This window comes from Hoplias malabaricus, chromosome 5 (assembly GCF_029633855.1).
Source record: "Hoplias malabaricus isolate fHopMal1 chromosome 5, fHopMal1.hap1, whole genome shotgun sequence".
In the NCBI taxonomy this organism is placed as follows: Eukaryota; Metazoa; Chordata; class Actinopteri; order Characiformes; family Erythrinidae; genus Hoplias; species Hoplias malabaricus.
Genome location: NC_089804.1, coordinates 58,558,550 through 58,578,416, shown reverse-complemented (window position 1 = coordinate 58,578,416; position 19,867 = coordinate 58,558,550). Strand labels below are relative to the sequence as shown.

The 19,867-nt window shown below is 48.5% G+C and overlaps 1 protein-coding gene across 1 annotated transcript in view; it reads right to left on the bottom strand.

The window, feature by feature from the left end:
• LOC136696580 (neural cell adhesion molecule L1-like) overlaps nt 1-19,867 on the bottom strand; it is a 78,993-nt gene that overhangs the window by 11,200 nt on the left and 47,926 nt on the right. Inside the window, exons 10-17 of the mRNA XM_066671098.1 lie at nt 19,626-19,757; nt 19,217-19,360; nt 18,802-18,913; nt 18,471-18,631; nt 18,140-18,223; nt 15,617-15,728; nt 15,287-15,447; nt 14,979-15,062 (exon numbers count right to left, since the gene is read on the bottom strand). Of these exons, the coding sequence (XP_066527195.1) occupies nt 14,979-15,062; nt 15,287-15,447; nt 15,617-15,728; nt 18,140-18,223; nt 18,471-18,631; nt 18,802-18,913; nt 19,217-19,360; nt 19,626-19,757 (990 nt within the window). The remainder of the gene's footprint in view (nt 1-14,978; nt 15,063-15,286; nt 15,448-15,616; nt 15,729-18,139; nt 18,224-18,470; nt 18,632-18,801; nt 18,914-19,216; nt 19,361-19,625; nt 19,758-19,867) is intronic.

Genomic DNA, 19,867 nt, shown 5'->3' with positions numbered 1-19,867 from the left:
CTGAGTGATGATGAGGATGGAGGTGAGTGGATGGAGACTGAGTGATGATGAGGATGGAGGTGAGTGGATGGAGACTGAGTGATGATGAGGATGGAGGTGAGTGGATGGAGACTGAGTGATGATGAGGATGGAGGTGAGTGGATGGAGACTGAGTGATGATGAGGATGGAGGTCAGTGGATGGAGACTGAGTGATGATGAGGATGGAGGTGAGTGGATGGAGACTGAGTGATGATGAGGATGGAGGTGAGTGGATGGAGACTGAGTGATGATGAGGATGGAGGTCAGTGGATGGAGACTGAGTGATGATGAGGATGGAGACTGAGTGATGATGAGGATGGAGGTGAGTGGATGCAGACAGTGATTATGAGGATGGAGGTCTGTGGGTGGAGACTGAGTGATGATGACGATGGAGGAGAGTGGATGCAGACTAAGTGATGATGAGGATGGAGGCGAATGGATGGAGACTGAGTGATGATGAGGATGGAGGCGAGTGGATGGAGACAGAGTGATGATGAGGATGGAGGCGAGTGGATGGAGACAGTGATGATGAGGATGGAGGCAGTGATGATGAGGATGGAGGATAGTGGATGGTGACAGTGATGATGAGGATGAAGGCGAGTGGATGGAGACTGAGTGATGATGAGGATGAAGGCGAGTGGGTGGAGACTGAGTAATGATGAGGATTGAGGAGAGTGGATGGAGACAGAGTGATGATGACGATGCAGGTGAGTGGATGGAGACAGAGTGATGATGAGGATGGAGGTGAGTGGATGGAGACAGTGATGATGAGGATGGAGGTGAGTGGATGGAGACAGTGATGATGAGGATGGAGGTGAGTGGATGGAGACTGAGTGATGATGAGGATGGAGGTGAGTGGATGGAGACTGAGTGATGATGAGGATGGAGGTGAGTGGATGGAGACTGAGTGATGATGAGGATGGAGGTGAGTGGATGGAGACTGAGTGATGATGAGGATGGAGGTGAGTGGATGGAGACTGAGTGATGATGAGGATGGAGGTGAGTGGATGGAGACTGAGTGATGATGAGGAAGGAGGTGTGTTTATGATGACAGAGATAATGAGGATGGAGGTGAGTGGGTGGAGACTGAGTGATGATGAGGATGGAGGTGAGTGGATGGAGACTGAGTGATGATGAGGATGGAGGCGAATGGATGGAGACAGTGATGATGAGGATGGAGGCAGTGATGATGAGGATGGAGGCGAGTGGATGGTGACAGTGATGATGAGGATGAAGGCGAGTGGATGGAGACTGAGTGATGATGAGGATGAAGGCGAGTGGGTGGAGACTGAGTAATGATGAGGATTGAGGAGAGTGGATGGAGACAGAGTGATGATGACGATGCAGGTGAGTGGATGGAGACTGAGTGATGATGAGGATGGAGGTGAGTGGATGGAGACAGTGATGATGAGGATGGAGGTGAGTGGATGGAGACTGAGTGATGATGAGGATGGAGGTGAGTGGATGGAGACTGAGTGATGATGAGGATGGAGGTGAGTGGATGGAGACTGAGTGATGATGAGGATGGAGGTGAGTGGATGGAGACTGAGTGATGATGAGGATGGAGGTGAGTGGATGGAGACAGTGATGATGAGGATGGAGGTGTGTTTATGATGACAGAGATAATGAGGATGGAGGTGAGTGGGTGGAGACTGAGTGATGATGAGGATGGAGGTGAGTGGATGGAGACTGAGTGATGATGAGGATGGAGGTGAGTGGATAGAGACTGAGTGATGATGAGGAAGGAGGTGTGTTTATGATGACAGAGATAATGAGGACGGAGGTGAGTGGGTGGAGACTGAGTGATGATGAGGATGGAGGTGAGTGGATGGAGACTGAGTGATGATGAGGATGGAGGTGTGTTTATGATGACAGAGATAATGAGGATGGAGGTGAGTGGGTGGAGACTGAGTGATGATGAGGATGGAGGTGAGTGGATGGAGACAGAGTGATGATGACAATGCAGGTGAGTGGATGGAGACAGAGTGATGATGACGATGGAGGTGAGTGGATGGAGACTGAGTGATGATGAGGATGGAGGTGAGTGGATGGAGACTGAGTGATGATGAGGATGGAGGTGAGTGGATGGAGACTGAGTGATGATGACAATGGAGGTGAGTGGATGGAGACTGAGTGATGATGAGGATGGAGGTGAGTGGATGGAGACTGAGTGATGATGAGGATGGAGGCGAGTGGATGGAGACTGAGTGATGATGAGGATGGAGGCGAGTGGATGGAGACAGAGTGATGATGAGGATGGAGGTGAGTGGATGGAGACTGAGTGATGATGAGGATGGAGGTGAGTGGATGGAGACTGAGTGATGATGAGGATGGAGGTGAGTGGATGGAGACTGAGTGATGATGAGGATGGAGGTGAGTGGATGGAGACTGAGTGATGATGAGGATGGAGGTGAGTGGATGGAGACTGAGTGATGATGAGGATGGAGGTCAGTGGATGGAGACTGAGTGATGATGAGGATGGAGGTGAGTGGATGGAGACTGAGTGATGATGAGGATGGAGGTGAGTGGATGGAGACTGAGTGATGATGAGGATGGAGGTCAGTGGATGGAGACTGAGTGATGATGAGGATGGAGACTGAGTGATGATGAGGATGGAGGTGAGTGGATGCAGACAGTGATTATGAGGATGGAGGTCTGTGGGTGGAGACTGAGTGATGATGACGATGGAGGAGAGTGGATGCAGACTAAGTGATGATGAGGATGGAGGCGAATGGATGGAGACTGAGTGATGATGAGGATGGAGGCGAGTGGATGGAGACAGAGTGATGATGAGGATGGAGGCGAGTGGATGGAGACAGTGATGATGAGGATGGAGGCAGTGATGATGAGGATGGAGGATAGTGGATGGTGACAGTGATGATGAGGATGAAGGCGAGTGGATGGAGACTGAGTGATGATGAGGATGAAGGCGAGTGGGTGGAGACTGAGTAATGATGAGGATTGAGGAGAGTGGATGGAGACAGAGTGATGATGACGATGCAGGTGAGTGGATGGAGACAGAGTGATGATGAGGATGGAGGTGAGTGGATGGAGACAGTGATGATGAGGATGGAGGTGAGTGGATGGAGACAGTGATGATGAGGATGGAGGTGAGTGGATGGAGACTGAGTGATGATGAGGATGGAGGTGAGTGGATGGAGACTGAGTGATGATGAGGATGGAGGTGAGTGGATGGAGACTGAGTGATGATGAGGATGGAGGTGAGTGGATGGAGACTGAGTGATGATGAGGATGGAGGTGAGTGGATGGAGACTGAGTGATGATGAGGATGGAGGTGAGTGGATGGAGACTGAGTGATGATGAGGAAGGAGGTGTGTTTATGATGACAGAGATAATGAGGATGGAGGTGAGTGGGTGGAGACTGAGTGATGATGAGGATGGAGGTGAGTGGATGGAGACTGAGTGATGATGAGGATGGAGGCGAATGGATGGAGACAGTGATGATGAGGATGGAGGCAGTGATGATGAGGATGGAGGCGAGTGGATGGTGACAGTGATGATGAGGATGAAGGCGAGTGGATGGAGACTGAGTGATGATGAGGATGAAGGCGAGTGGGTGGAGACTGAGTAATGATGAGGATTGAGGAGAGTGGATGGAGACAGAGTGATGATGACGATGCAGGTGAGTGGATGGAGACTGAGTGATGATGAGGATGGAGGTGAGTGGATGGAGACAGTGATGATGAGGATGGAGGTGAGTGGATGGAGACTGAGTGATGATGAGGATGGAGGTGAGTGGATGGAGACTGAGTGATGATGAGGATGGAGGTGAGTGGATGGAGACTGAGTGATGATGAGGATGGAGGTGAGTGGATGGAGACTGAGTGATGATGAGGATGGAGGTGAGTGGATGGAGACAGTGATGATGAGGATGGAGGTGTGTTTATGATGACAGAGATAATGAGGATGGAGGTGAGTGGGTGGAGACTGAGTGATGATGAGGATGGAGGTGAGTGGATGGAGACTGAGTGATGATGAGGATGGAGGTGAGTGGATAGAGACTGAGTGATGATGAGGAAGGAGGTGTGTTTATGATGACAGAGATAATGAGGACGGAGGTGAGTGGGTGGAGACTGAGTGATGATGAGGATGGAGGTGAGTGGATGGAGACTGAGTGATGATGAGGATGGAGGTGTGTTTATGATGACAGAGATAATGAGGATGGAGGTGAGTGGGTGGAGACTGAGTGATGATGAGGATGGAGGTGAGTGGATGGAGACTGAGTGATGATGAGGATGGAGGTGTGTTTATGATGACAGAGATAATGAGGATGGAGGTGAGTGGATGGAGACTGAGTGATGATGAGGATGGAGGTGAGTGGATAGAGACTGAGTGATGATGAGGAAGGAGGTGTGTTTATGATGACAGAGATAATGAGGATGGAGGTGAGTGGGTGGAGACTGAGTGATGATGAGGATGGAGGTGAGTGGATGGAGACTGAGTGATGATGAGGATGGAGGTGAGTGGATGGAGACTGAGTGATGATGAGGATGGAGGTGAGTGGATGGAGACTGAGTGATGATGAGGATGGAGGTGAGTGGATGGAGACTGAGTGATGATGAGGATGGAGGTGAGTGGATGGAGACTGAGTGATGATGAGGATGGAGACTGAGTGATGATGAGGATGGAGGTGAGTGGATGCAGACAGTGATTATGAGGATGGAGGTCTGTGGGTGGAGACTGAGTGATGATGACGATGGAGGAGAGTGGATGCAGACTAAGTGATGATGAGGATGAAGGCGAATGGATGGAGACTGAGTGATGATGAGGATGGAGGCGAGTGGATGGAGACAGAGTGATGATGAGGATGGAGGCGAGTGGATGGAGACAGTGATGATGAGGATGGAGGCAGTGATGATGAGGATGGAGGCGAGTGGATGGTGACAGTGATGATGAGGATGAAGGCGAGTGGATGGAGACTGAGTGATGATGAGGATGAAGGCGAGTGGGTGGAGACTGAGTAATGATGAGGATTGAGGAGAGTGGATGGAGACAGAGTGATGATGACGATGCAGGTGAGTGGATGGAGACAGAGTGATGATGAGAATGGAGGTGAGTGGATGGAGACAGTGATGATGAGGATGGAGGTGAGTGGATGGAGACAGTGATGATGAGGATGGAGGTGAGTGGATGGAGACTGAGTGATGATGAGGATGGAGGTGAGTGGATGGAGACTGAGTGATGATGAGGATGGAGGTGAGTGGATGGAGACTGAGTGATGATGAGGATGGAGGTGAGTGGATGGAGACTGAGTGATGATGAGGATGGAGGTGAGTGGATGGAGACTGAGTGATGATGAGGATGGAGGTGAGTGGATGGAGACTGAGTGATGATGAGGAAGGAGGTGTGTTTATGATGACAGAGATAATGAGGATGGAGTTGAGTGGGTGGAGACTGAGTGATGATGAGGATGAAGGCGAGTGGATGGAGACTGAGTGATGATGAGGATGAAGGCGAGTGGGTGGAGACTGAGTAATGATGAGGATGGAGGAGAGTGGATGGAGACAGAGTGATGATGACAATGCAGGTGAGTGGATGGAGACAGAGTGATGATGACGATGGAGGTGAGTGGATGGAGACTGAGTGATGATGAGGATGGAGGTGAGTGGATGGAGACTGAGTGATGATGAGGATGGAGGTGAGTGGATGGAGACTGAGTGATGATGACAATGGAGGTGAGTGGATGGAGACTGAGTGATGATGAGGATGGAGGTGAGTGGATGGAGACTGAGTGATGATGAGGATGGAGGCGAGTGGATGGAGACTGAGTGATGATGAGGATGGAGGCGAGTGGATGGAGACAGAGTGATGATGAGGATGGAGGTGAGTGGATGGAGACTGAGTGATGATGAGGATGGAGGTGAGTGGATGGAGACTGAGTGATGATGAGGATGGAGGTGAGTGGATGGAGACTGAGTGATGATGAGGATGGAGGTGAGTGGATGGAGACTGAGTGATGATGAGGATGGAGGTGAGTGGATGGAGACTGAGTGATGATGAGGATGGAGGTCAGTGGATGGAGACTGAGTGATGATGAGGATGGAGGTGAGTGGATGGAGACTGAGTGATGATGAGGATGGAGGTGAGTGGATGGAGACTGAGTGATGATGAGGCTGGAGGTCAGTGGATGGAGACTGAGTGATGATGAGGATGGAGACTGAGTGATGATGAGGATGGAGGTGAGTGGATGCAGACAGTGATTATGAGGATGGAGGTCTGTGGGTGGAGACTGAGTGATGATGACGATGGAGGAGAGTGGATGCAGACTAAGTGATGATGAGGATGGAGGCGAATGGATGGAGACTGAGTGATGATGAGGATGGAGGCGAGTGGATGGAGACAGAGTGATGATGAGGATGGAGGCGAGTGGATGGAGACAGTGATGATGAGGATGGAGGCAGTGATGATGAGGATGGAGGATAGTGGATGGTGACAGTGATGATGAGGATGAAGGCGAGTGGATGGAGACTGAGTGATGATGAGGATGAAGGCGAGTGGGTGGAGACTGAGTAATGATGAGGATTGAGGAGAGTGGATGGAGACAGAGTGATGATGACGATGCAGGTGAGTGGATGGAGACAGAGTGATGATGAGGATGGAGGTGAGTGGATGGAGACAGTGATGATGAGGATGGAGGTGAGTGGATGGAGACAGTGATGATGAGGATGGAGGTGAGTGGATGGAGACTGAGTGATGATGAGGATGGAGGTGAGTGGATGGAGACTGAGTGATGATGAGGATGGAGGTGAGTGGATGGAGACTGAGTGATGATGAGGATGGAGGTGAGTGGATGGAGACTGAGTGATGATGAGGATGGAGGTGAGTGGATGGAGACTGAGTGATGATGAGGATGGAGGTGAGTGGATGGAGACTGAGTGATGATGAGGAAGGAGGTGTGTTTATGATGACAGAGATAATGAGGATGGAGGTGAGTGGGTGGAGACTGAGTGATGATGAGGATGGAGGTGAGTGGATGGAGACTGAGTGATGATGAGGATGGAGGCGAATGGATGGAGACAGTGATGATGAGGATGGAGGCAGTGATGATGAGGATGGAGGCGAGTGGATGGTGACAGTGATGATGAGGATGAAGGCGAGTGGATGGAGACTGAGTGATGATGAGGATGAAGGCGAGTGGGTGGAGACTGAGTAATGATGAGGATTGAGGAGAGTGGATGGAGACAGAGTGATGATGACGATGCAGGTGAGTGGATGGAGACTGAGTGATGATGAGGATGGAGGTGAGTGGATGGAGACAGTGATGATGAGGATGGAGGTGAGTGGATGGAGACTGAGTGATGATGAGGATGGAGGTGAGTGGATGGAGACTGAGTGATGATGAGGATGGAGGTGAGTGGATGGAGACTGAGTGATGATGAGGATGGAGGTGAGTGGATGGAGACTGAGTGATGATGAGGATGGAGGTGAGTGGATGGAGACTGAGTGATGATGAGGATGGAGGTGTGTTTATGATGACAGAGATAATGAGGATGGAGGTGAGTGGGTGGAGACTGAGTGATGATGAGGATGGAGGTGAGTGGATGGAGACTGAGTGATGATGAGGATGGAGGTGAGTGGATAGAGACTGAGTGATGATGAGGAAGGAGGTGTGTTTATGATGACAGAGATAATGAGGACGGAGGTGAGTGGGTGGAGACTGAGTGATGATGAGGATGGAGGTGAGTGGATGGAGACTGAGTGATGATGAGGATGGAGGTGTGTTTATGATGACAGAGATAATGAGGATGGAGGTGAGTGGGTGGAGACTGAGTGATGATGAGGATGGAGGTGAGTGGATGGAGACTGAGTGATGATGAGGATGGAGGTGTGTTTATGATGACAGAGATAATGAGGATGGAGGTGAGTGGATGGAGACTGAGTGATGATGAGGATGGAGGTGAGTGGATAGAGACTGAGTGATGATGAGGAAGGAGGTGTGTTTATGATGACAGAGATAATGAGGATGGAGGTGAGTGGGTGGAGACTGAGTGATGATGAGGATGGAGGTGAGTGGATGGAGACTGAGTGATGATGAGGATGGAGGTGAGTGGATGGAGACTGAGTGATGATGAGGATGGAGGTGAGTGGATGGAGACTGAGTGATGATGAGGATGGAGGTGAGTGGATGGAGACTGAGTGATGATGAGGATGGAGGTCAGTGGATGGAGACTGAGTGATGATGAGGATGGAGACTGAGTGATGATGAGGATGGAGGTGAGTGGATGCAGACAGTGATTATGAGGATGGAGGTCTGTGGGTGGAGACTGAGTGATGATGACGATGGAGGAGAGTGGATGCAGACTAAGTGATGATGAGGATGAAGGCGAATGGATGGAGACTGAGTGATGATGAGGATGGAGGCGAGTGGATGGAGACAGAGTGATGATGAGGATGGAGGCGAGTGGATGGAGACAGTGATGATGAGGATGGAGGCAGTGATGATGAGGATGGAGGCGAGTGGATGGTGACAGTGATGATGAGGATGAAGGCGAGTGGATGGAGACTGAGTGATGATGAGGATGAAGGCGAGTGGGTGGAGACTGAGTAATGATGAGGATTGAGGAGAGTGGATGGAGACAGAGTGATGATGACGATGCAGGTGAGTGGATGGAGACAGAGTGATGATGAGAATGGAGGTGAGTGGATGGAGACAGTGATGATGAGGATGGAGGTGAGTGGATGGAGACAGTGATGATGAGGATGGAGGTGAGTGGATGGAGACTGAGTGATGATGAGGATGGAGGTGAGTGGATGGAGACTGAGTGATGATGAGGATGGAGGTGAGTGGATGGAGACTGAGTGATGATGAGGATGGAGGTGAGTGGATGGAGACTGAGTGATGATGAGGATGGAGGTGAGTGGATGGAGACTGAGTGATGATGAGGATGGAGGTGAGTGGATGGAGACTGAGTGATGATGAGGAAGGAGGTGTGTTTATGATGACAGAGATAATGAGGATGGAGTTGAGTGGGTGGAGACTGAGTGATGATGAGGATGAAGGCGAGTGGATGGAGACTGAGTGATGATGAGGATGAAGGCGAGTGGGTGGAGACTGAGTAATGATGAGGATGGAGGAGAGTGGATGGAGACAGAGTGATGATGACAATGCAGGTGAGTGGATGGAGACAGAGTGATGATGACGATGGAGGTGAGTGGATGGAGACTGAGTGATGATGAGGATGGAGGTGAGTGGATGGAGACTGAGTGATGATGAGGATGGAGGTGAGTGGATGGAGACTGAGTGATGATGACAATGGAGGTGAGTGGATGGAGACTGAGTGATGATGAGGATGGAGGTGAGTGGATGGAGACTGAGTGATGATGAGGATGGAGGCGAGTGGATGGAGACTGAGTGATGATGAGGATAGAGGCGAGTGGATGGAGACAGAGTGATGATGAGGATGGAGGTGAGTGGATGGAGACTGAGTGATGATGAGGATGGAGGTGAGTGGATGGAGACTGAGTGATGATGAGGATGGAGGTGAGTGGATGGAGACTGAGTGATGATGAGGATGGAGGTGAGTGGATGGAGACTGAGTGATGATGAGGATGGAGGTGAGTGGATGGAGACTGAGTGATGATGAGGATGGAGGTCAGTGGATGGAGACTGAGTGATGATGAGGATGGAGGTGAGTGGATGGAGACTGAGTGATGATGAGGATGGAGGTGAGTGGATGGAGACTGAGTGATGATGAGGATGGAGGTCAGTGGATGGAGACTGAGTGATGATGAGGATGGAGACTGAGTGATGATGAGGATGGAGGTGAGTGGATGCAGACAGTGATTATGAGGATGGAGGTCTGTGGGTGGAGACTGAGTGATGATGACGATGGAGGAGAGTGGATGCAGACTAAGTGATGATGAGGATGGAGGCGAATGGATGGAGACTGAGTGATGATGAGGATGGAGGCGAGTGGATGGAGACAGAGTGATGATGAGGATGGAGGCGAGTGGATGGAGACAGTGATGATGAGGATGGAGGCAGTGATGATGAGGATGGAGGATAGTGGATGGTGACAGTGATGATGAGGATGAAGGCGAGTGGATGGAGACTGAGTGATGATGAGGATGAAGGCGAGTGGGTGGAGACTGAGTAATGATGAGGATTGAGGAGAGTGGATGGAGACAGAGTGATGATGACGATGCAGGTGAGTGGATGGAGACAGAGTGATGATGAGGATGGAGGTGAGTGGATGGAGACAGTGATGATGAGGATGGAGGTGAGTGGATGGAGACAGTGATGATGAGGGTGGAGGTGAGTGGATGGAGACTGAGTGATGATGAGGATGGAGGTGAGTGGATGGAGACTGAGTGATGATGAGGATGGAGGTGAGTGGATGGAGACTGAGTGATGATGAGGATGGAGGTGAGTGGATGGAGACTGAGTGATGATGAGGATGGAGGTGAGTGGATGGAGACTGAGTGATGATGAGGATGGAGGTGAGTGGATGGAGACTGAGTGATGATGAGGAAGGAGGTGTGTTTATGATGACAGAGATAATGAGGATGGAGGTGAGTGGGTGGAGACTGAGTGATGATGAGGATGGAGGTGAGTGGATGGAGACTGAGTGATGATGAGGATGGAGGCGAATGGATGGAGACAGTGATGATGAGGATGGAGGCAGTGATGATGAGGATGGAGGCGAGTGGATGGTGACAGTGATGATGAGGATGAAGGCGAGTGGATGGAGACTGAGTGATGATGAGGATGAAGGCGAGTGGGTGGAGACTGAGTAATGATGAGGATTGAGGAGAGTGGATGGAGACAGAGTGATGATGACGATGCAGGTGAGTGGATGGAGACTGAGTGATGATGAGGATGGAGGTGAGTGGATGGAGACAGTGATGATGAGGATGGAGGTGAGTGGATGGAGACTGAGTGATGATGAGGATGGAGGTGAGTGGATGGAGACTGAGTGATGATGAGGATGGAGGTGAGTGGATGGAGACTGAGTGATGATGAGGATGGAGGTGAGTGGATGGAGACTGAGTGATGATGAGGATGGAGGTGAGTGGATGGAGACTGAGTGATGATGAGGATGGAGGTGTGTTTATGATGACAGAGATAATGAGGATGGAGGTGAGTGGGTGGAGACTGAGTGATGATGAGGATGGAGGTGAGTGGATGGAGACTGAGTGATGATGAGGATGGAGGTGAGTGGATAGAGACTGAGTGATGATGAGGAAGGAGGTGTGTTTATGATGACAGAGATAATGAGGACGGAGGTGAGTGGGTGGAGACTGAGTGATGATGAGGATGGAGGTGAGTGGATGGAGACTGAGTGATGATGAGGATGGAGGTGTGTTTATGATGACAGAGATAATGAGGATGGAGGTGAGTGGGTGGAGACTGAGTGATGATGAGGATGGAGGTGAGTGGATGGAGACTGAGTGATGATGAGGATGGAGGTGTGTTTATGATGACAGAGATAATGAGGATGGAGGTGAGTGGATGGAGACTGAGTGATGATGAGGATGGAGGTGAGTGGATAGAGACTGAGTGATGATGAGGAAGGAGGTGTGTTTATGATGACAGAGATAATGAGGATGGAGGTGAGTGGGTGGAGACTGAGTGATGATGAGGATGGAGGTGAGTGGATGGAGACTGAGTGATGATGAGGATGGAGGTGAGTGGATGGAGACTGAGTGATGATGAGGATGGAGGTGAGTGGATGGAGACTGAGTGATGATGAGGATGGAGGTGAGTGGATGGAGACTGAGTGATGATGAGGATGGAGGTCAGTGGATGGAGACTGAGTGATGATGAGGATGGAGACTGAGTGATGATGAGGATGGAGGTCTGTGGGTGGAGACTGAGTGATGATGATGATGGAGGAGAGTGGATGCAGACTAAGTGATGATGAGGATGAAGGCGAATGGATGGAGACTGAGTGATGATGAGGATGGAGGCGAGTGGATGGAGACAGAGTGATGATGAGGATGGAGGCGAGTGGATGGAGACAGTGATGATGAGGATGGAGGCAGTGATGATGAGGATGGAGGCGAGTGGATGGTGACAGTGATGATGAGGATGAAGGCGAGTGGATGGAGACTGAGTGATGATGAGGATGAAGGCGAGTGGGTGGAGACTGAGTAATGATGAGGATTGAGGAGAGTGGATGGAGACAGAGTGATGATGACGATGCAGGTGAGTGGATGGAGACAGAGTGATGATGAGAATGGAGGTGAGTGGATGGAGACAGTGATGATGAGGATGGAGGTGAGTGGATGGAGACAGTGATGATGAGGATGGAGGTGAGTGGATGGAGACTGAGTGATGATGAGGATGGAGGTGAGTGGATGGAGACTGAGTGATGATGAGGATGGAGGTGAGTGGATGGAGACTGAGTGATGATGAGGATGGAGGTGAGTGGATGGAGACTGAGTGATGATGAGGATGGAGGTGAGTGGATGGAGACTGAGTGATGATGAGGATGGAGGTGAGTGGATGGAGACTGAGTGATGATGAGGAAGGAGGTGTGTTTATGATGACAGAGATAATGAGGATGGAGTTGAGTGGGTGGAGACTGAGTGATGATGAGGATGGAGGTGAGTGGATGGAGACTGAGTGATGATGAGGATGGAGGCGAGTGGATGGAGACAGAGTGATGATGAGGATGGAGGCGAGTGGATGGAGACAGTGATGATGAGGATGGAGGCAGTGATGATGAGGATGGAGGCGAGTGGATGGTGACAGTGATGATGAGGATGAAGGCGAGTGGATGGAGACTGAGTGATGATGAGGATGAAGGCGAGTGGGTGGAGACTGAGTAATGATGAGGATTGAGGAGAGTGGATGGAGACAGAGTGATGATGACGATGCAGGTGAGTGGATGGAGACAGAGTGATGATGAGGATGGAGGTGAGTGGATGGAGACTGAGTGATGATGAGGATGGAGGTGAGTGGATGGAGACAGTGATGATGAGGATGGAGGTGAGTGGATGGAGACTGAGTGATGATGAGGATGGAGGTGAGTGGATGGAGACTGAGTGATGATGAGGATGGAGGTGAGTGGATGGAGACTGAGTGATGATGAGGATGGAGGTGAGTGGATGGAGACTGAGTGATGATGAGGATGGAGGTGAGTGGATGGAGACTGAGTGATGATGAGGATGGAGGTGTGTTTATGATGACAGAGATAATGAGGATGGAGGTGAGTGGGTGGAGACTGAGTGATGATGAGGATGGAGGTGAGTGGATGGAGACTGAATGATGATGAGGATGGAGGTGAGTGGATAGAGACTGAGTGATGATGAGGAAGGAGGTGTGTTTATGATGACAGAGATAATGAGGATGGAGGTGAGTGGGTGGAGACTGAGTGATGATGAGGATGGAGGTGAGTGGATGGAGACTGAGTGATGATGAGGATGGAGGTGTGTTTATGATGACAGAGATAATGAGGATGGAGGTGAGTGGGTGGAGACTGAGTGATGATGAGGATGGAGGTGAGTGGATGGAGACTGAGTGATGATGAGGATGGAGGTGTGTTTATGATGACAGAGATAATGAGGATGGAGGTGAGTGGATGGAGACTGAGTGATGATGAGGATGGAGGTGAGTGGATAGAGACTGAGTGATGATGAGGAAGGAGGTGTGTTTATGATGACAGAGATAATGAGGATGGAGGTGAGTGGGTGGAGACTGAGTGATGATGAGGATGGAGGTGAGTGGATGGAGACTGAGTGATGATGAGGATGGAGGTGAGTGGATGGAGACTGAGTGATGATGAGGATGGAGGTGAGTGGATGGAGACTGAGTGATTATGAGGATGGAGGTGAGTGGATGGAGACTGAGTGATGATGAGGATGGAGGTGAGTGGATGGAGACTGAGTGATGATGAGGATGGAGGTGAGTGGATGGAGACTGAGGGATTATGAGGATGGAGGTGAGTGGATAGGGTTGAGTGGGTGGAGACTGAGTGATGATGAGGATGGAGGTGAGTGGATAGAGACTGAGTGAAGATGAAGATGGAGGTGAGTGGATGGAGACTGAGTGATGATGAGGAAGGAGGTGTGTTTATGATGACAGAGATAATGAGGATGGAGGTGAGTGGATGGAGACTGAGTGAAGATGAAGATGGAGGTGAGTGGATGGAGACTGAGTGATTATGAAGATGGAGGTGAGTGGATGGAGACTGAGGGATGATGAGGATGGAGGTGTGTTTATGATGACAGAGATAATGAGGATGGAGTTGAGTGGATGGAGGTGAGTGATGATGAGGATGGAGGTGAGTGGGTGGGCACTGAGTGGTGATGAGGATGGAGGTGAGTGGGTGGAGACTGAGTAAGGATGAGGATGGAGGTGAGTGGGTGGGCACTGAGTGGTGATGAGGATGGAGGTGAGTGGGTGGAGACTGAGTGATTATGAAGATGGAGGTGAGTGGATGGAGACTGAGGGATGATGAGGATGGAGGTGTGTTTATGATGACAGATAATGAGGATGGAGTTGAGTGGATGGAGGTGAGTGATGATGAGGATGGAGGTGAGTGGGTGGGCACTGAGTGGTGATGAGGATGGAGGTGAGTGGATGGATACTGAGTGATGATGAGGATGGAGACTGAGTGATACAGAGAAACAGAGAGTGAGAGAGATAGGGACAGAATTTTAAGAAAGTAAAAACAAAAATCACTACTGAGACTGTGCCATGATCTCAGTGAGTCGTTTGTGTTCACGCTGCACAAAAACTGCTGTAGAAGTCAGTGACTGTTCCGTCTTAAATGTTGAGGTAGTGTTGTAGTGCCCTAGTCTCTTTATTAACTCAGCTTTGGTTTTATTCTCCGCTTGATGTCCGACTGTTTAGTTTTGTAGCACTTTCGCTCTGTGTTTACTTTAACCGGAGCACTCTGTAGTTCTACAGTTACAGACTGTGTTAGAAGTTACTTCTCAAGAACGAGGGTGTACACTCTGGTAACGTTGTGCTGTTGTCATGATGACGTACCTGCAGCAGGTGTGGTGTTAGACTCAGAGGGTGGGCTGGAGTCACTGGTGAACTGCAGCAGAGGGTGCTCAGAGTGATTTATTTCTGCAGAAGCAAAGTTCATTTATTACTATTTATTTACTCGTTCATTGTCTGTCGCTGTGGGTCTGGAGCCTACCCAGAATGAGAGAAGGATATCTGACAGAAGGTATTTTAAAGTGTTCCTTTAAGAAAGTGTTCACACAAAGATTATATCACGAAACCTGAGATTATGAAGTCACATAAAACAAAACCAGGTTCTCTGTGTGTAACTGCATCTCTCCACTTACTGAGCACCGCCAGGTAAGCAACGATGGAGAGATTGAAGTGTTTAACAGAACAGCTGTATGCCCCTGCGTCCTCGCTTCTGACATCGGTGATCCTTAACGTGCCGTTGGTTAACTGGGACACTCGTGGGTCAGATAGAACTGTTTCCATATTCTCGCTTTCCCTGAAAACAACAACATCCTCCAGTAAAATCAACAAAAACAATCTGAGGAAAATAACCAGGTCCTGATTTACAAAAAAAATAGAATTCTTAAAGGTAAACCTTTCTCTAAATAATCTGAGATCAAAAGACGATTTGAAACTTTTATTTTGAAAAGAGCTGAAAGTCTTACCAGCTGATCTGAGGCCGCGGGGAACCGAACGAGACGCAGTCAAGAGATGCAGAATCTCCTTCAGTTATATTGTACAACAGTTTATCACTGGTTAATATCTGTGGAGAGAGGTCTGAGAGAGAGAGAGAGAGAGAGAGAGAGAGAGAGAGAACAAAGAAAAACAAAAGAAAAGTGAAGAGAGCAGCAGTATTTTTAATGACATCAAAGCTGCAGAGTAGGTGGAATGACACTCTCCACAGCTGAGTGTGAGTGACTGGGAAACTGGGAATCAGGTGTCTACAGGTGTGACTGTGTGTGGAGGTTTGTGGGTGGAGACTGAGTGATGATGAGGATGGAGGTGAGCGGAAAGAGACTGAGTGATGATGAGGATGGAGGTGAGTGAAAGGAGACTGAGTGATGATGAGAATGGAGGTGAGTGGATGGAGATGAGTGATGATGAGGATGGAGGTGAGTGGATGGAGATGAGTGATGATGAGGATGGAGGTGAGTGGATGGAGATGAGTGATGATGAGAATGGAGGTGAGTGGATGGAGATGAGTGATGATGAGGATGGAGGTGTGTGGGTGGAGACTGAGTCATGATGAAGTTGGAGGTGAGTGGATGGAGACTGAGTGATGATGAAGATGGAGGTGAGTGGATGGAGACTGAGTGATAAAGAGAGAAAGAGAGACAGAGAGAGAGAGAGAGATAGGGAGAGAATTATAAGAAAGTAAAAACAAAAATCACTACTGAGACTGTGCCATGATCTCAGCGAGTCGTCTGTGTTCAAGCTCCACAAAGAACTGCTGTAGAAGTCAGTGACTGTTCCGTCTTTATTGTTGAGGTAGTGTTGTAGTGCCCTAGTCCCTTTATTAACTCAGCTTTGTTTTTATTCACCGCTTGATGTCCGACTGTTTAGGTTTGTAGCACTTTCGCTCTGTGTTTACTTTAACCGGAGCACTCTGTAGTTCTACAGTTACAGACTGTGTTAGAAGTTACTTCTCAAGAACGAGGGTGTACACTCTGGTAACGTTGTGCTGTTGTCATGGTGACATACCTGCATCAGAACAAATTATTGAAATAATCACGGAACAAATTATTGAAAAACTGCTCGCTGAATCACTCTGAAATATATTGAACTCTATGGGAGCCAAAACGCCCTAGTGCAGAACAAAAATTCATAACTCAAAAACCGTAATTTCAAATGTCCTCAAATTCACAGGGGCTAGAAAGATGAAATTTCTCTACCATTTAAAATTTAAATAAAGTTTCTAAGTGAAAGTATAAGTAAGTTATGGGGAAATGTTTGGCTAAAATTTGTATAGCAAAATAGGGTCAGAGATATTAATTTCAATACATTACTACAGGAGTATACACACCCTCCAAACAAATGCTTATAAATTGGAAAACTTTTCCCAAATGGCTTAACCGAGGATACCGTTACAACAAGGACACTCGGGGAATCGATTTGATTTTTTCATTTTGAGTAAGAATTGATCGTGTTATGACGAGTTAATCACAGAACAAATGATTGAAAAACTGCTCGCTGAGTCGCTCTGAAAATACATTGAACTCCATGGGAGGCGAAACCCTCCCTAGTGCTGAACAGAAATTCATAACTCAAAAACCATATTTTCAAATGTTCTCATATTAACAGGTGCTAGAAAGTGGAAATTACCCTACCATTTAAAATTTAAATGAAGTCTCTAGGTGAAAGTATAAGGAAGTTATGGGGAGATGTTCGGCTGAAAATTGAAAAAAGGCTTTCAGGGCAGAGGAGCTAGACTGACGATGACGTCACGCACTCTGACCATCTCCCATTCAAGTGAATGGAGGGATATTGAAAGAGGGATTAAATGGAACGGATGAGTGAGAGAGGTCCGATATTCGATGTGGTGGGTCTCGGTGTGCCCAGGTCTGACCGTCTGAAATCTCATGTCCGTAGCTTCAAAATTGACTGAGTTAGAGCAGGTTGAAATTTTGGCCAATGCATTCCTATGGGAAAATTCCCATTTTGGAAGCTCGTATTCCGAAATCCATAGGTCGGATCGCTCCAATAAGCACAAGCAACCTGAGTTGGCATAGGATCTATGACGGTGTGAAGTTGCACGGCTGTTGCATGAAAACCCTAGAAGGAGTAGCATTTTACATTTTGCGAATAGAATAATAATAAGAAGAAGAATAAGATTTCGAAGAACAGTAATTTGGCTTTGACAAGCCAAATTAAAAATCACTACTGAAATTGTGCCATGATCTCACTGAGTCGTTTGTGTTCACGCTGCACAAAACACTGCTGTAGAAGTCAGTGACTGTTCCGTCTTAAATGTTGAGGTAGTGTTGTAGTGCCCTAGTCCCTTTATTAACTCAGCTTTGTTTTTATTCACCGCTTGATGTCCGACTGTTTAGTTTTGTAGCACTTTCGCTCTGTGTTTACTTTAACCGGAGCACTCTGTAGTTCTACAGTTACAGACTGTGTTAGAAGTTACTTCTCAAGAACGAGGGTGTACACTCTGGAAACGTTGTGCTGTTGTCATGGTGACGTACCTGCAGCAGGTGTGGTGTTAGACTCAGAGGGTGGGCTGGAGTCACTGGTGAACTGCAGCAGAGGGTGCTCAGAGTGATTTATTTCTGCAGAAGCAAAGTAAACCTCCATGAAACATTCATTCATTTATTACTAGTTTATTTACTTGTTCATTGTCTGTCGCTGTGGGTCTGGAGCCTACCCAGAATGAGAGAAGGATATCTGACAGAAGGTTTTTTTCAAGTGTTCCTTTAAGAAAGTGTTCACACAAAGATTATATCACGAAACCTGAGATTATGAAGTCACATAAAACAAAACCAGGTTCTCTGTGTGTAACTGCATCTCTCCACTTACTGAGCACCGCCAGGTAAGCAACGATGGAGAGATTGAAGTGTTTAACAGAACAGCTGTATGCCCCTGCGTCCTCGCTTCTGACATCGGTGATCCTTAACGTGCCGTTGGTTAACTGGGACACTCGTGGGTCAGATAGAACTGTTTCCATATTCTCGCTTTCCCTGAAAACAACAACATCCTCCAGTAAAATCAACAAAAACAATCTGAGGAAAATAACCAGGTCCTGATTTACAAAAAAAAATAGAATTCTTAAAGGTAGACCTTTCTCTAAATACTCTGAGATCAAAAGACGATTTGAAACTTTTATTTTGAAAAGAGCTGAAAGTCTTACCAGCTGATCTGAGGCCGCGGGGAACCGAACGAGACGCAGTCAAGAGATGCAGAATCTCCTTCAGTTATATTGTACAACAGTTTATCACTGGTTAATATCTGTGGAGAGAGGTCTGAGAGAGAGAGAGAGAGAGAGAGAGAGAGAGAACAAAGAAAAACAAAAGAAAATTGAAGAGAGCAGCAGTATTTTTAATTACATCTCAGCTGCAGAGTAGGTGGAGTGACACTCTCCACAGCTGAGTGTCAGTGACTGGGTGACTGTGGGAAACAGGTATCTACGGCTGTGACTGTGTGTGAAGGTGTGTGGGTGGAGACTGAGTGAGAATGAGGATGGAGGTGAGTGGGTGGAGACTGAGTGATGATGAGGATGGAGACTGAGTGATGATGAGGATGGAGGTGAGTGGATGGAAACTGACAGATGATGTGGATGTAGATGTTGATGAGGATGGTTTCGTGTTGGTTGGAGGCTTCACACTGATACACTGCAGTGTCATCGTAACGCACATCATTCAGAATCAGCGTTCCCCTGGAGACACGCCTCCTCGGCTCTTCATTCATCTCTGTAACACACACACACACACACACACACACACACACACAGGAACTCCCTTGATTCTCCCGGTGATGGCAGGTGTGTGCGTGTGTGGGTGTGTGTGTGTGTGTGTGTGCCTTGTATAGGAACTCCATTGATTCTCCAGGTGGTAGCAGGTGTGTGTGTGTGTGTGTGTGTGCGTGTGTGTGTGTGCCTTGTATAGGAACTCCGTTGATTCTCCAGGTGATGACAGCTCTGTGTGTGTGTGTGTGTGGGTGTGTGTGTGTGTGTACCTTGTATAGGAACTCCGTTCATTCTCCAGGTGATGACAGGTGTAGGGATGCCCTCTGCCTGACAGTCCAGTCTCACTGTTTCTCCAGGAGCATAGCGATGACTTTGAGGCTGTTTACTCCAGTACGGAGCAGCTACACACACACACACACACACACACACACACACACACACACACACACACACCCACACACACACAAGTTGGAACATCCACAGAGCTTCATTTAGAAAAGAAATTAACAAG